The sequence below is a fragment of the Lutra lutra genome, chromosome 14 (genome assembly GCF_902655055.1).
Source record: "Lutra lutra chromosome 14, mLutLut1.2, whole genome shotgun sequence".
Classification (NCBI taxonomy): domain Eukaryota; kingdom Metazoa; phylum Chordata; class Mammalia; order Carnivora; family Mustelidae; genus Lutra; species Lutra lutra.
The window spans coordinates 34,422,531-34,436,520 of NC_062291.1; the positions used below are offsets into that span (position 1 = coordinate 34,422,531).

Sequence of the window (13,990 nt, forward strand, 5' to 3'; positions counted from 1 at the left end):
AACTGAAGTAACTTGCCTTGTTGGGGAGAAAACAGTAGCACAAAAATGCTTCAAAAATACGTTCATTGTCTGTACTTCCCTATGTTTTCCTGTTCCTAATTAGTGTTCTTTTGTTTCAGCTTAAAGAACTCCCTTTAACATTTCTTTCTTTTTTTTTTTTTTTTAAGATTTTATTCATTTATTTGACAGAGATCACAAGTAGGCAGAGAGGCAGGAAGAGAGAGAGAGAGAGGGAAGCAGGCTCCCTGCTGAGCAGAGAGCCCATTGTGGGGCTCGATCCCAGGACCCTGGAATCATGACCTGAGCTGAAGGCAGAGGCTTTAACCCACTGAGCCACCCAGTGCCTCCTTTTAACATTTCTTAAGCTACTCCAGTGGTGATGAACTCCGTTAATGTTTGCTTGTCTTGAAAACTCTTTATCTCTCCATCAGTTCTGGACAGCTTTGTTGGGTAGAGTGTTCTTGGTTAGCAGTTTTCTGCTTTGAGGACTTTCCGTAAATGGTGTCATTTTCTTCCAACTTGCAAAGTTTCTGCTGAAAAGTCTGCTTATAGTCTTATGGAGGTTCCCTTATACATAACAGGTTGTTTTTCTCTTGATGCTTTTAAGATTCTCTCCTTGCCTTTGACTTTGACACTTAATTATAATGTGTCTTGGTGTGGATCTCCTTGGATTCATCTTATTTAGAACTGAGCTCCTGGATCTAGATGTCTGTTTCCTTCCCCAGCTCAGGGAAATTTTCAGACATTACTGTTCAAATAAGATTTTTGGCCCTTTCTCTTTTCTCTTTCTAGGCCTCATATAATGTGGATGTTGGTCCACTGATGTTGTTCCATAAGTTCCTTAAGCTATCTTCACTCTTTCTTATTATTTTCTCCTTTGTTACACCAACTGATTAGGTTCCACTACCCTGTCTTCAGGTTCACTGATCCTTTCTTTTGCTGCAGCTACCCTGCTGCTGAACCCCTTTACTGTATATTTCAATACAGTTATTGCATTCTTCAACTCTGTGACTTCTTTTTGATACTTTCTTATATTTTCTCTCTTTGTTGAAATTCTTACTTTATTCACACATTATTCTGTAGAGTTTGGTAGGCATTTTTGTTATTTTGAACTCTTTATCAAGTAAACTACTCATCTACATTTCATTAAGGTCTTTTTCTGAGGTTTTATCTTTTTTCCTCTGAAATATGTTCCTCTATTTCTCCATTTTCCTTGACTTTGTGTTGGGTTTTTATACATTGAACAAAACAGTCACTTCTCTCAATCCTGAAGGAATGACCTCATGTAGAAATTGAACTTTACTTTTCAACCCTGCCCTAGTTCTTGGTTGTCTCTCAAACCTTTGATTGTCTAAGCAGCCTACTTTACTCTTAGAGGCTCCTTGTAGTTGAGGATATTCCAAGACCTCTCACCATCCCAAAAAGGAGAATCTCAGCACCTAGATTCAGATGAATTGGAAGTCAGACTCTCAAGAAGCAGATTCTGGGGCGGGGGGGGGGGCAGGGGAGACAGAAAAAGAGGGAGATGCAGAATCCCAAATAGGCTCCACGTCCAGCATGAAGCCCAACCCAGACTTGATTCCACAACCCATGAGATCATGATCTGAGTGAAACCAAGAGTTGGACACTTAACCAACTGAGCCACCCAGGTGCCCCAGGTAGCAGCTTTTAAAGTACGCAAATATGCCTCTTTCAGAGGAAGACTAGGAGATGGGTGTTTCTGTTTGCTGCTTCTGCACTGAGCCCTGAATGACAGCCAGCTAAAAATTGGATTAGTTTGTTTCTTACTTTCCACTGAATCTGTAAACACAACCCCACTGCTACCAGAGCCAAATTATTCAAAGATGTGTTCCCTGGGTGGACGCCACAACAGCTGGGAAGCCAAATATGTATACAAGCTCCTTTCTCAGAAATCTGCGACCTGAGGCAAGGCAGGGAGAGGATGAAGATAATAATCATCATTCTCCCCAGTCTCTGGAGAGGTTTATAGCTGGCCCCTATATGTGTGTTTAATTAGAAGCCTGTTCTTGGGCCACAGCTATAAAGATAAGCCAATATGCCTGTATCACAGAAAAACTCAAGGTATTTTTCAGTCTCAGGTTGCTGCCCCGTGCCCTGGGGGAGTACCAATTAAGAACTGTTTCTCCATTTGTTATAGTCCTATGGCAACTGCAAACATAAGCCCTAACAGCCAGACCAAGGGGTGTGTCCTGCGTGGCACTGACACAAACCAGAGCTCCAGACATCTGCATAAGTTCCCTTTCAAGAAGATCTTGGTGATCAGGAGTGAGGCAGAGGTAGAGTATAAGGTCTTTAGAGAGTATTTCAGCAGTCCTTCGCATGTGCATGAAACCAAAAGCCCACCCCACAGGCCAAAGCTTCAAAATAAGCCAACAGGCCTCTTTCACAGAAAGACTGGGGATGTGTTTCAGTCTGTTGTCTTTTCACTGTGCCCCGGTTAAGAATTGTTTCTCCATTTGTTACAGTCCTATGGAACCTACAAATGCAAGCCCTGCTGGCCACCAGAGGTAGGCAATCAAGAGATGTGTCCTGGGTGGCAGGCAATCAAGAGGTGTGTCCTGGGTGGCAGGACATGGACACAAGCTCCTTTCTTGAAGACACTGGCCACCTGGAGCAAAGCAGAGGGAAAGCGCAAAGATGGAGCCCAGTAGCCTCTGTCTTTGCAAGTGTTTCAGCAGGCCCCTAGAAGCGTATTAAATTATATGCTTACCCCCTCCAGCTGAAGCTTTAAGTAACACAGGCCTCTTTCACAAAAAGACTGGGTGCTTTTCAGGCAGCTGCCTCTCTGTGGGCCCTTTGGATGCTGTAGACCTAAGGCCTCCTGGCTTTAAAGCTAGATGTTCAGGTGGCTCATCTCTCAGGTGCAAGTCTCAAAAACTGGGGTGCCAGCTGTGGGGTTCAGTGCCGTCACTCCTCCAGCAGAAGCTCAGGGCTGTGAATTCCCTCCCAACTACTGGTTGCTGTGCCAGGGATGGGGTTTATGGCAAGAACGTGCCTCAGCCTCGCCTACCTATTTCAATGTGGGTTTTTTTCTCATTTACCCAATGTGTAGGAGTCGCTCATCTAGTTTTTGGGTTCCTTTCAGAGGAAGTTGTTTTGTATGTAGCTACAGATTTGCTGTGTCTGTGGGAGGAGGTTCAGAATCCTCCTACGTCACCATCTTGAACCAGAACCCACTGTCTAGGATCAAGTATAAAATTATGTGGTCTCAAAGTAAAGGTAAGATTATGAAATGCATAAAGGGTCATCCCAGAGGGAATATGAGGCCCAGGACAAGTAAATCACAGTATGATCTATGTTTACCTTTTTACACTCTTTTCATGTTCCAGAGACAAAATCAGGTCAATATAAATACAGTCAGCCAGTGGGATATGGTAGAAAGGAATGAGGGATCCTCTCTGCTTTGACTAAAGCTCAAATCTGTCTATCTAGTTCTTAAAAAATTCTCTCTTTGCTGCTGCTTCTTCCAATCATTGGGTGGCTATGTTACTGGTTACTACAGTAGCAAGAGTCATGCAAAGCCCAGAGCCTGAAGCCAATTGCCTTACCCACCATTCTTAGGGATGGTGCTGACATGAAGATTGCCCAGAAAGGGAGACAGGACATATTCAAGTATATACTATACTTTTCCCCCCATTTAATACATTTCCTACTTTGCTACTCTAAATTTTCTTGGTATTCAATGCAGAAATATTCTTAATCAGCTTTTTACTGAAATTCATTAGCTCTCCACTCTTTTTTTTTTTTTCTTAAAGATTTTATTTATTTGGGGCACCTGGGTGGTTCAGTCGGTTAAGAATCTGCCTTCTGCTGAGTTCATGATCTCAGGGTCCTAGGATCAAGCCCCACATCAGGCTCCCTGTTCAGTGGGGAGCCAGCTTTTCCCTCTTCCTCTGCCTGCCACTCCCCCTGCTTATACACTCTCCCTCTCTCCAATAAATAAATAAATAAAATCTTAAAAAAAAAAGATTTTATTTCTTTGACAGAGAGAAGAAGCATAAGCAGAAGGAGAAGCAGGCAGAGGGAGAGGGAGAAGCAGGTTCACCATGGAGCAGGGAGCCCGATGCAGGGCTCAATCCCAGGACCCAGGGATCATAACCAGAGCTGAAGGCAGACGCTTAACCGACTGAAACCCTTGGGCACTCCTAGCTCTCCACTCATTTAAAAACTGCTTAGGGGTACCTGGGTGGCTCAGTCTGTTGAGCACCTAACCCTTGATTTCAGCTCAGGTCACGATCTTGGGGTCCTGGGATTAAGACCTATGTCAGGCTCCCTGCTCAGTGGCAAGTCTGCTTAAAGATTCTCTCTCTTCCTCTTTGCCCCCTCTCCACCACTTGCCTGCAATCTCTCTCTAAAATAAAATCTTTGGGAAAAAAACTGCTTACTTTTAGGACTTTGTATACTTTTTGATTATTTTTAAACTGTTCTAAAACTAAAACTTATAAATTTAGATCTGTTAGGTATCCTGGGATATGGTATGTGTGAAAGACATGACACAACAAAGCTGAAATATGAACTACTGGCTAGAGTCCAGCCATCTGATAATAGAAATTCAAACTATAAAAAAAAAAGCCTTATTCTTTTCTTTATTTCAACCCATATAGGAATAATATACATTTTACTTCTGCTGCATTAACATTTGTGGAAATTCTTGCTCATGAGCAAACAAAAATGAAGCCAAACTTTCCAAATGAATCTCATTTTAATATATTATAATTTTCCCTCATGATCATCATCTTAAAAGAAAAGCAATTATTCATTATTCTGGCTTTTTATGAAAACCAGAAATGTCCATGATATATTAAACATTTAGTAACTATTCTGTTCATGTAACAATTTTTTTTAATAATTAAAAACCAAAAGATTACAAAGTAAAATATCAAAATGTGTAGAAGTGATTAAAATATATGATTTCTAAAGGGAAATAAAAAGCTTCCTCAAATGACCAAATGATCTTTAGTGACATGCCTAGAGTATTGCTTCATTTTCACTGTCACATTCTTATTTAAAGTTACTAATATAAATTAGACTCAGAAATAATTTCTTTTTTAAAGATTTTTTATTTATTTATTTGACAGAGAGAGATCACAAGTAGACGGAGAGGCAGGCAGAGAGAGAGAGAGAGAGGGAAGCAGGCTCCCTGCTGAGCAGAGAGCCCGACGCGGGCCTCGATCCCAAGACCCTGAGATCACGACCTGAGCCGAAGGCAGCGGCTTAACCCACTGAGCCACCCAGGCGCCCTAGACTCAGAAATAATTTGACAGTTACAAAAATATTTTACACTATCATAAAAACTAGGAAAATATTTTACAATCCTTTTTTCTCCATCTTAAACAGAAACCTTCTTTAATCTTTCTTTCCATATCTCACAAAACAAGGAGCTAAAACTAACTTAAAAGGTTCTTAATTTAAAATTCAAAGCAATTAGTAGAAGCTTTATATACATTCTTTCTGATTATAAAAGACCGTATACTCTGTAAAAGCAGGGATTTTTGTCTATTTTATTCATTACTGCATTCCTTCCACATAGAATAGTGTCTAACTCACAGCAGAGGTCAATCAATCAATCCTTGTTGAATAAATGTATATGCAGTCTATTACAAAATAAAGGAACATATAAAAAAGAAAATAATTCCTTATAACTTCAGCATTTAGAGAATACATTTGGTATAGTCTCTTTCAGTTGCTTTCTATGTATGTTCTACATGGGTGAAATGCAAAGTGTGGAAGAACATATTAAATAATACCATAGGGAGACAATCCATAAAATCCAAAATGTGGGAAATTTTAGAATATAAATGACTTGTATTTTTTCCACAAATAAATGATGTCTAGATTGGGTTTCATAAAGTAGGGAACCAGAGCAAGAGGATCAAGAAAAGGCAAACAAGAAAAGAGGGAAAGCCAATTCAAGGGTGTGGTACTGAGCTGATTACTGCTCTAGACAACTAGGGCTCACTTCTCCTTGGCTCATCCGAGAAACCATGTAGTTTGTGTCTCAGAACTGAACACCCATGACAGTGGAAAAGAGAGTATTTATCCACCACATGTCAACAAAGAGTAAACTCCATCGTACCTCCATAGTGTGCAGATGCCAGTACAGTTGGTTGGGCCCCTGCAGAGATCATGTGCTACAGCAGCAGAGATGCTCTGAGACATATTTGGTACAGGAGTAGGATCTAAAAATGAAACTACTCTTTTAGAGGATATGTTTAAGGAAAGCATCATAAGGAGTGGCATTTGAGTCTTTAACTTGGATTTTGAAAAATGAGTAATAATCGTCATGTATTTGAGAGGGAAAGGGCTTCACTCAGAGTGAGTAAATTATATGGTCAAATTACAAACGTGGGGATACCTGGGTGGCTCAGTTGGTTAGGCTGCTGCCTTCAGCTCAGGTCATGATCCCAGCATCCTGGGATGGAGTCCCGCATCGGGCTCCTTGCTCAGTGGGGAGCCTGCTTCTCTCTCTGCCTCTGCCTGCCACTTTGCCTGCTTGTACTCTCTCTCTCTGACAAATAAATTAATAAAATCTTAAATAAAAAAATTACAAACATGTGAGGGCGCCTGGGTGGCTCAGTCGTTAGGCAGCTGCCTTCAGCTCAGGTCATGATCTCAGCGTCCTGAGATCGAGACCCCACATCAGGCTTCCTGCTCAGCGGGAAGCCTGCTTCTCTCTCTCCTGCTCCCCATGCTTGTGTTCCCTCTATCTCTGTGTCTCTCTCTGTCAAATAAATAAATAAAATCTTAAAAAACAAATACAAACACGGGAAATACCACTATGAGGTTGGGGAACCAGAAAGAGTTATGATGTTTTCTAACCAGGGAACTTATAATGTTTCGTTCATATTTATTGACATTAACACATATTTAGGACAAACGAAAACTCTAGGTAGAACTATCACCCCTCAAAGGTGTGAGAAATCTGTATGCTTACATTTTTTTGTTATGGAAGCTTTCAAATATAAAAATACACAAAATAATATAATCAACCTATATATACTCATCACTTGGCTTCAACAATTGTCAACACATTGCCAACCCTATTTCATTTATAACCTTCTTACTTCTTCTCCACACTCCATATTGTTTTAAAGCCAGTCAAGACATCATATCATCATTTCTTGTTAATTGTGGTACTTATGTTCTATAAAATAGCCACAAAAAACGAATTGCTAAATACTGACCAATTTCTCCTAGGGGAAATACAGGGTAAGGTTCCTTAAGAGTCTGGTCACAACATTTTTGTTAGCTGATCAATATATAGAAAACCTTGTTTTACGTGTGTTTCTGTTTAAAGACATTTTATTCTCTCTCCCTTTTCTCTCCTGCCCTCCCTCCAAGGACACATGTTTGAAGAATGAAAGCTGAGGGACACCTGGGTGGCTCAGGTGGTTAGGCGATTGCCTTCGGCTCAGGTCATGATCCTGGAGTCCCGGGATCAAGTCCGGAATCGGGTTCCCTGCTCAGCGGGGAGTCTGCTTCTCCCTCTGACCCTCCCCCTTCTCAGGCTCTCTCTCTCTCATTGTTTCTCTCGCAAATAAATAAATAAAATCTTGGGCGCCTGGGTGGCTCAGTGGGTTGGGCTGCTGCCTTCGGCTCAGGTCATGATCTCAGGGTCCTGGGATCGAGTCCCGCATCGGGCTCTCTGCTCAGCAGGGAGCCTGCTTCCTCCTCTCTCTCTGCCTGCCTCTCTGTCTACTTGTGATCTCTCTCTGTCAAATAAATAAATAAAATCTTTAAAAATAAATAAATAAATAAATAAATAAATAAAATCTTAAGGGAAAAAAAAAGAATGAAAGCTGAAACAAAAAGGCAGAGCTTTAGCTTGCTTGATTTCAGCAGGCCAACATATGTAAGGGGTGACTCAAATTTTTGCCATTCTGCACGTATCTGCAGATGACGCCAAAAGCTGTGCAGGTACTGATCATGGAGTTATGAGCACATCTGAGCGAGTGTGTCAACTTGCAAACACGAAATCTGCAAATGAGGACTGACTGCACATGCACTTTTTTCCCCCTTTAAAAACTAAGGTGAAATTCAATTAAAATAAAATACCCATTTCAAAGTGTGCGGTTCAGTGACATTTAATACATTCACAGTGTTGTGTAACTACCCCTCTATCTAGTTTCAAAACATTTTCACCACTCCAAAAAAGAAACCCCCACAGCAATTTAGCAATCAGTTCTCATTCCCCCAACCCAGCTGCTGGCAACTAACAACCCACCTTATATCTCTATGGATTTACCTATATTAGATATTTCATGTAAATAAAATCATATGGTATATGGCATTTTGTGTTTAGCTTGTTTCACTTAGCAGGATGTTGTCAAGGTTCATCCACACTGAAAAATACTCAATTGTATGTATATACTATAATCTGTTTATCCATTCAGCTCTTAAGCAACAATTGGGATATTTAACAATGTTGCTGTGTATATTCATATATAAGTACTCATCTGAGCCCTGTTTTCAATTCATTCTGGCATATATTAGTAGTGGAACTGCTGGGTCAAATGGTTAATTCTACATTTAAGTTTCTGAGAAATGTCCAAACTGCTTTCCACAGTGTGTGCACGATTTTACATTCTCACCAGCAACAAGTTAATTTCTACATGTATTTACTGACACTTATTTTTAGATTATAGCCAATCTGGCGGGTGTGAGGTGGTATATCAAGGTGGTTTTTTTTTTTTTAAGATTTTATTTATTTATTTGACAGAGATCACAAATAGGCAGAGAGGCAGGCAGAGACAAAGGAGAAAGCAGGCTCCCTGCCGAGCAGAGAGCCCGACGCGGGGCTCGATCCCAGGACCCCGCGATCATGACCTGAGCCGAAGGCAGAGGCTTTAACCCACTGAGCCACCCAGGCGCCCCTATATCAAGGTTTTGATTTGTTTTTCCCTCATGATTAATAAATTAAGCATGTTTTCATGTGCTTACTGGCCCTTTGCATATTTATTTGGAGAAATGTTTATTCAAGTCCTTTGCCCATTTGTTAACTGAGTTATCTTTTTGTTGAATTGGAAGAGTTCTGGTAGTTTGGGGGCACCTGGATGGCTCAGTAGGTTAGGCATCTACCTTCAGATTAGGTCATAATCCCAGGGTCCTGGGATGGAGTCATGTATGGGACTCCCTGCTGAACAGAGAGTCTGCTTCTCCCTCTCCCTCTGCCCCCCATCCCTCCACCCCCGCTTGTGAGAGAATGCATGTGCTCTCTAATAAATTAAAAAAAAAAAAAAAAAAAAAAGAGGGGCGCCTGGGTGGCTCAGTGGGTTAAAGCCTCTGCTTTCGGCTCAGGTCATGATCCCAGGGTCCTGGGATCAAGCCCCGCATCGGGCTCTCTACTCAGCAGGGAGCCTGCTTCCCTTCCTCTCTCTGACTGCCTCTCTGCCTACCTGTGATCTCTGTCTGTCAAATAAACAAATAAAATCTTAAAAAAAAAAAAAGTTCTGATAGGTTGTATGCTTCTAGTACTCTCTCCATATTTATCTAGGTATAATCTAGTTTGTTGGTATAAAATTCTTCATAGTATTCTCTTATAATCCTTTTCATTTCTGTAAGTAGGTAGTAATGTCCCCACTTGCATTTCTGATTTTAGTTATTTTGCTTCTCTTTCTTTTGTCCTGGTCTAGCTAGAGGTTTCTCATTTTTGCTGTTCTTTTCAAAGAATGAACTTTTTGCTTTATTGATTCTCTCTTTTGTTTTTCTATTTTCCATTTCATTTATTGCTGTATTAACTTTCATTATTTCCTTATTTTACTACCTTTGGTTTTTGTTTTGTTTGCTTTTCTAATTCAAACACCAGTTTTTAGGAAACTGATATGAGATCTTTCTTCTGTTTAAATTTTGGTGTTTATATTTTTAAGTTTCCCTCTAAGCACTGCTTTTGGAGCACTGCATACATTTTGGTAAATTCTGTTTTCTCTTTCATTTATCTCAAAGTATTTTCTAACTTCTCTTGTGATTTCTTCTCCAATCCATTGGTGATTTACTTTCCACATATTTGTCATTTTTTAGTTATCCTTCTGTTATTGATGGATAGTTTCATTCTATTTTAATCAGAATAGATACTTGGTATGATTTTAATCTTTTAAAATTTAAGATTCAGGGGCGCCTGGGTGGCTCAGTGGGTTAAGCCGCTGCCTTCGGCTCAGGTCATGATCCCAGGTCCTGGGTTCAAGCCCCACATCGGGCTTTCTGCTCAGCGGGGAGCCTGCTTCATCCTCTCTCTCTGCCTGCCTCTCTGCCTACTTGTGATTTCTCTCTGTCAAATAAATAAATAAAATCTTTAAAAAAAATAAAATAAAATTTAAGATTCATTTTATTACCTAACATATGGTTTATATGGTCTGTTCTGGAGACTATTTGATTTGCACTTGAGAAGACTATTAATTCTGCTGCTCTTGAGTGGAATGTTCTGTAAATATCTTTGGTCTAACTGATTGATAGCATTAAGTCCTCTTTCTTCACTAACCTTCTGTCTAAATGTTCTATCCATTATTGAAATGGCAGTACTGAAGTCACCCAACTATTATTATTATTATTTAATTTAACCATTTTTAGCATTAAAAATGATTTATTTGAGAGAGAGAGGAGAGCAGCGGGGAGGCACAGAGGGAGAGGAGAGAACCTCAAACAGACTTCCTGCTGAGCACAAAGCCTGATGCAGGGTTCCATCTCATCACCCATGAGATCATGACCTAAGCCAAAAGCAGATGGATGCTTAACCAACTGAGCCACCCTGGCACCCATCTCCCAACTATTATTGAAGAACCATTTCTCACTTCAATTCTGTCAATGTTTCCTTCGTATACTTTGGGGGTCTGTCATTTGGTATGTATTTATGGTGGTTATATCTTCTTGATGAACTGGCCCTTTTATCCATATACAATGGCTTGGTCTTGTGTAACAATTTCTTAGAAAAACCTATTTTTTCTGATATTAGTAAAATCACCTCAGCTCTCTTTTGGTTACTATTTGTACGCTTTCATTTTCAACATACTTGTGTCTCTGGATCTAAAGTAAGTCTCCTGTAGACAAAAAGTTGGATCATATTTTTTCCCCTTTCACTCTCTTTTTAACTGGTGAGTTTAACTCACTTGAAAGTGACTGCTGATAAGAAAGATCTGCTTTGGCCATGTTGTAATTTGTTTTCTGTATGTCTTACATATTTTTTGTCCCTTGAATCCTCCAATCTTGCCCTCTTGTGTTTAATTTTTTTCTAGTGTACCATTCCTATTTCCTCCTCATTTCCTTATCTGTATATTTCAAAGTTATTTTCTTAGTGGTTAACTCGGGGATTATAACCAACATCTTAAATTGAAAACAATGTAGTTTGCTTCAACATTAACATACTTATAACTGTTATTTTATGAATTTGTGTTTTAAATCATAAATGAAACCAAAGGGAGTTACAAACAAAAAATAAAGCAATACTGGCTTTTATATTTCCTTGCGTAGTTACCTTTACTGGTCTTTATTATTATTATTATTTTTAAAGATATTATTTATTTATTTGACAGAGAGAGATCACAAGTAGGCAGAGAGGCAGGCAGAGAAAGAAGGCGAAGCAGGCTCCCTGCTGAGCAGAGAGCCCGATGCGGGGTTCGATCCCAGGATCCTGGGATCATGCCCTAAGCCAAAGGCAGAGGCTTTAACCCACTGGGCCATCTAGGAGCCGCATGGTCTTTATTATTTTTTAATTTCTTTGTATGGCATCAAGTTACTATCTAGCATCCTTTCATTTTAGCCTAAAGAACTCTATTTAGCATTTCTTGTATGGAAGAACCACAAGCAAGAAACTTTCTCCACTTTTGATTATCTGGAAATGTCTTAATTTCTCTTTCTTAGACTCCCATTAAACATCTGTTGGTATACTTGATGGTGTATCTTATGTATCTTAGGTTATGTTCATTTTTATTCATTCTTTTTGAATTCTGCTCCTCTGACTGGACAGTTATCAATTAATCTAAGTTCTGTGATTAATCTATCTCCCTGTTCAAAATCTACTATTGAACGGTTCCAGTGAATTCTTCTATTTCAGCTACTATACTTTTCTTTTCTTTTTTTTTTTTTTCAGCTACTATACTTTTCAAGCTCAAGAATTCTTATTTGGTTCCTGTTTTATGATTTCTATTCCTTAATGGGTATTCTCTATTAAACACATTGTTTACCTTATTTCCTACAGTTCTCTGTCAACGGTTTCATCTAGTTCTTTAAGCATATTTAAGGCAGTTGATTTTAAGTCTTTGATTAGTAAATGCAATGCTTGGGCTTCCTCAGGGATAGTTTCTGTTAATTTCTTTTTCTTTCTGTTGATGGGTCATTTATTCCTGATTATTGGTATGTCATACAATTTATTAAAACTGGACATTTGAATATTACAATGTGATCATTAAAACCAATTCTCCCTATTTCCCATTGTTTGATTTATATACCTTGTTAAGGACTACAGTCATCAATGTTCAGTAATTTTTTTCCAAAATATTTTTGCAAAGATTGTGTTCTCTGTCGTGTGCCACTACTGAAATTTCTATTCTATTATCCACACAGTCAGCAAGTGACATGGCAGAGACTTCTTTAAATACTGGAGACAAAAATGAATGAAAACGAAACAAAACAAAACAAAAAAACACCCCAATATCTCCTAACATTTGCAGACTGGCTCTGAGCTGGGAACCTCCTTTGATTTTTAGCTAGACCTCCTACGACTCTGCTTTAACTTTCACTACCTCCTCACATGGAACACAAAGATCAACAAGTGGTAAAAACCCACTCAAGTCTTTTCCAAACATCTCTGGCCCTGGGCGTACTCTGGATTTCCAGGTAGGTGTGTGCAGTGGTCCTTCAAAGCTCCTATTCCTTGAAATGTCTTCCTTCTCAGTCTCCTCCCTTCCAGACTTTTTGGTCTGTGTGGAGCTTGTCCCATCTGTGCTCCCTTGGCCCAGTGGCAACAAGTATATGTCTTTAAATTTCTCTAGTAGATAACACCTGGGTACAATCTCCTCAACCCAATACTCTGGTTGAAGATAGGCTCATTGACTGTTGGCTCCTCCTTTGTACTCCTAAACACTGGAATAGTGCCTGATATTCAGTCCCTACACAATGAGTATAATTACTACATGTAACTACAATGGCTGGGCAATACAAAGAAAGAAACAAAACAGTATAACAAAACTAATCTCATAATCTCAATTTTCACTTTAGCACTTACGTTCTGGTTGTTTTTCATTTGGTGTTATGGATCGCACAAAATCTTGTGGAGTCATGAACACTTCAGATTCACCAGGTTCATTGATTACTTTCAAGGTGGCAAAATATCGGAAGATTTTGTCTGGTGTAGAATATGCTCTAATCCTATTCTCATATTCCATCACCTAAAATTAGAAATACAGAGTATTACTGTATTAAGCAATTCTCATTTTCATTTGTTTTCTATCTTGTTTCTGGAGATATATTATTACATCTTTTTTTCCATAACTGTATTTTTTTGTATTAGATATAAACTTGAATTTCAAAAACTTATGAACCTTTCCCCTCCAATATACTATTCATACTCCAGTTGAAGCAATGCTTGTGTAACTTTTGTACAGAGTTTTCTGCAAGTAATTTCCTTATTTCTTAAATCATTTAAAAAAACAAAACTGAGAAGTGTTATACAAGAACAGGGTAGCCTATAGATTCTTAAATACCAAATTTTTAAAAAGGGACTGATTTTATAGTTTTTACTTTGATGCAATTTCTTAAATCCCAAAACAAAACAGAATCGGAAATTCATAGGTTTAAATAGGTAATAGTCTTTCAAACACAAAATACATTAAGTAAGAGTATTAAAAAATAAAATTACAAATCATGCAAACGGTTAACAAATCTGAAGCAAGAAGACTTTTACATTTGACTATTAGATTAATATTTTACAAACACCATATTTAGGAAAAAGCAGAGCTGGGAAGAACACAATATTTAGATA

General features: G+C 39.0%; 1 protein-coding gene across 4 annotated transcripts in view; it reads right to left on the bottom strand.

Moving 5' to 3' along the window:
* The window catches only part of MICU1 (mitochondrial calcium uptake 1), a 234,645-nt gene that overhangs the window by 144,375 nt on the left and 76,280 nt on the right, over positions 1-13,990 (bottom strand). For all 4 annotated transcript variants that reach the window (XM_047701931.1, XM_047701930.1, XM_047701929.1 and 1 more), the window contains one exon: positions 13,235-13,397. In XM_047701931.1, coding sequence (XP_047557887.1) covers positions 13,235-13,397 — 163 coding nt within the window. The remainder of the gene's footprint in view (positions 1-13,234; positions 13,398-13,990) is intronic.